This window comes from Nestor notabilis, unplaced genomic scaffold (assembly GCF_000696875.1).
Source record: "Nestor notabilis isolate BGI_N333 unplaced genomic scaffold, ASM69687v1 scaffold22293, whole genome shotgun sequence".
In the NCBI taxonomy this organism is placed as follows: Eukaryota; Metazoa; Chordata; class Aves; order Psittaciformes; family Psittacidae; genus Nestor; species Nestor notabilis.
This window is the reverse complement of record NW_009921769.1, coordinates 2014-2332: the sequence shown is the minus strand read 5'-3', so window position 1 is coordinate 2332 and position 319 is coordinate 2014. Positions and strand designations below refer to the sequence as shown.

At 57.4% G+C, this 319-nt stretch overlaps 1 protein-coding gene across 1 annotated transcript in view; it reads right to left on the bottom strand.

Annotated features, from left to right (window-relative positions):
- LOC104403228 (beta-galactosidase-1-like protein) overlaps positions 1-319 on the bottom strand; it is a 5302-nt gene that overhangs the window by 3208 nt on the left and 1775 nt on the right. The window contains exon 5 of the mRNA XM_010011296.1: positions 256-319. Coding sequence (XP_010009598.1) covers positions 256-319 — 64 coding nt within the window. The remainder of the gene's footprint in view (positions 1-255) is intronic.

The window sequence follows — 319 nt, the reverse complement described above, 5'->3', positions numbered from 1 at the left end:
GGTCCTGAGAATGACCTTCCAGCCCCACCATGACCTCCAGCTCTGCCAGTGTCCCTCAAACCACAACTGAGGTGGTGGCGGGTACCCCAGATTCACAGCCCTTGGATTTAAAGCCAGGCCCAGAGCCTGAGAGGGATTTATCTGAGAGCAAGCTGTGCCAGATGAGGTTATGGTGCAGGGGGCATAGGTGGCTTTCTGGAGCACATCCAAAGATGACCCACACAGGGCAGGGGTCCAGGCCCTACAGCACCCTACCTGCACACTGATGATGTTCCCCCCATGCTGGTACAGGCGTGGCTTGATCTTGGGTAGCAGGACA